The following is a 1,796-nucleotide window of genomic DNA, read 5'->3' as shown; positions in this document are numbered from 1 at the left end:
TACACATTTAGTGAAATATAATTTGTAAATATTATCAAAAATATTCATATTTAAAAAGCAATATTGTACTTTAAAGAAATCGAAGAGGAAGACAAGTACTCCAATTATTGAAGCCACCTACGACTACATGTCGAAAATACTTTGATTTCAATATTTCATGGGTGTTTTTAAGAAAATCAGAGGAGCCAACACTACCATTAGGTAATGTATCAAGTTCAGTATAACTTTTAGGCATATGCTGTCGCTGAACTTGTAGATTTTGTTTAATAGAGAGTCCAGTTGATTTTTCTGGTATGGGCTGACGTTCCACAGTTATTGGGATTACTTTACTTTCTGTTCGTACAGATTCTAAATTCTTAACTTGTGTAGATCCGACGTTTCCTGCACGTATTTCCTGTGTTTGTCGTCCATCTCTTCCAGCATTAGCACTTGCCGCCGTTTGACGTGTTTCACCTGCTTGACTTGCGGGTAATCCACGTGAACTCGAAAAATCTAACAAACCCCACAAAAAACCACCTCCACCACCACTACTACTACGAGATACTTGACATTTTTCAACTTTAGGCAACAGTAAATTTGGATTTAAATTTTTAGCACACTTAAAGTAAGGAGTATCACCACATAACAACCACGTACATATATTCTCATAATACGTTTTATATAATGAATCAATACTTTTAAGATATTCATTATGCTTACTACATTTATCGTTATAACTACGATTAACATCACTGCTAAGCTCATTATATTTTTTAAAATAAATATAAGAATATTTTTTTTTTCCATTCATCCAAACTAGAATAATGATATCGAGGTAAAGTGGTACACTTGTTTTCTTTAATTTGTCTATTAACCTTATTCCCTACACCAATAAGTTCCTTAAAAAAAGGTGTGTTATCACTACTTTTCAACGAAGGTTCTTTATATATTTTTCCTATTTCACCATATAACCAATAAGGTAAATAATTACAACGATCGTCGCGTTCTTGTTTGTTCATCTCCTTTTTGGATAAATTATCCAAAGAACTTACAAGCTTCATGCAAAGTTCCTTCACACCTTTATGAATTTTATCAAGATTATCCAATGCATTACATTCACTGATAAATTTAGATTTACTGTCCTTTACATAGAAATCATCATACAATTTATTAAGTTTTAGTGGCTCTGAAACTTTTTCCTAAAAATAATTATAAAAAATTATTACGTAGATTATAAAATTATGATTCTAATAATAGAAAATTCCCTTTTTTTCCCTAGATAAAACAATTACATATATACTGTAATGTCTAAATAATAATAAAAATATGTAAATACCAACTCATCCGCAGATACTACTACCCGCGCTTGCTTTGGTGCCATCTCTATTTAACATTTTTATACTTGCTAAAATATAAATATTTTCAAAGTATCAGTACTATTATATAAAATCACAAAATACATAAAATTCTATCAATGTATTTACTTAATCTTTTATCTTCATACTTAAATTATAAAAAAGTCATTGTTTGTAGGCAGGCTATATACATTCTTACGATTAAATAACATATGTACAATTTTTACATAAAACAAGGTCCCATTCTTAATTACTCCCAGAATGGAAGAAATTTTAACAAATTGAATCTCAAAAATGTTTAAGCAATGTAATAGAGTTTTAAAATAATAAATTATTATATAATCATTTCATTGAAAATAAAAGAATTTATTATTTTAATTTATGTATTCAGATGTTATAATTTGATAATATGCACCGCTTTTAAAATATACTTTATAGATAATTACGATGGTGATAAAGAAA

At 28.3% G+C, this 1,796-nt stretch overlaps 1 protein-coding gene across 1 annotated transcript; it reads right to left on the bottom strand.

Moving 5' to 3' along the window:
- Nucleotides 1-866: 866 nt before the first annotated feature.
- Nucleotides 867-1,360, bottom strand: PCYB_002560 (CYIR protein; the record flags this gene model as incomplete). The annotated part of the gene is made up of 2 exons (XM_004227677.1): nt 867-1,178; nt 1,280-1,360. Coding segments are annotated over 2 exons (393 nt in total), but the record flags the coding sequence as incomplete, so codon positions are not given.
- Between the last annotated feature and the right edge of the window lie 436 nt (nt 1,361-1,796).

This window comes from Plasmodium cynomolgi (genome assembly GCF_000321355.1).
Source record: "Plasmodium cynomolgi strain B DNA, scaffold: 0135, whole genome shotgun sequence".
NCBI lineage: Eukaryota > Apicomplexa > Aconoidasida > Haemosporida > Plasmodiidae > Plasmodium > Plasmodium cynomolgi.
This window is presented reverse-complemented; position numbering and strand designations above follow the sequence as displayed.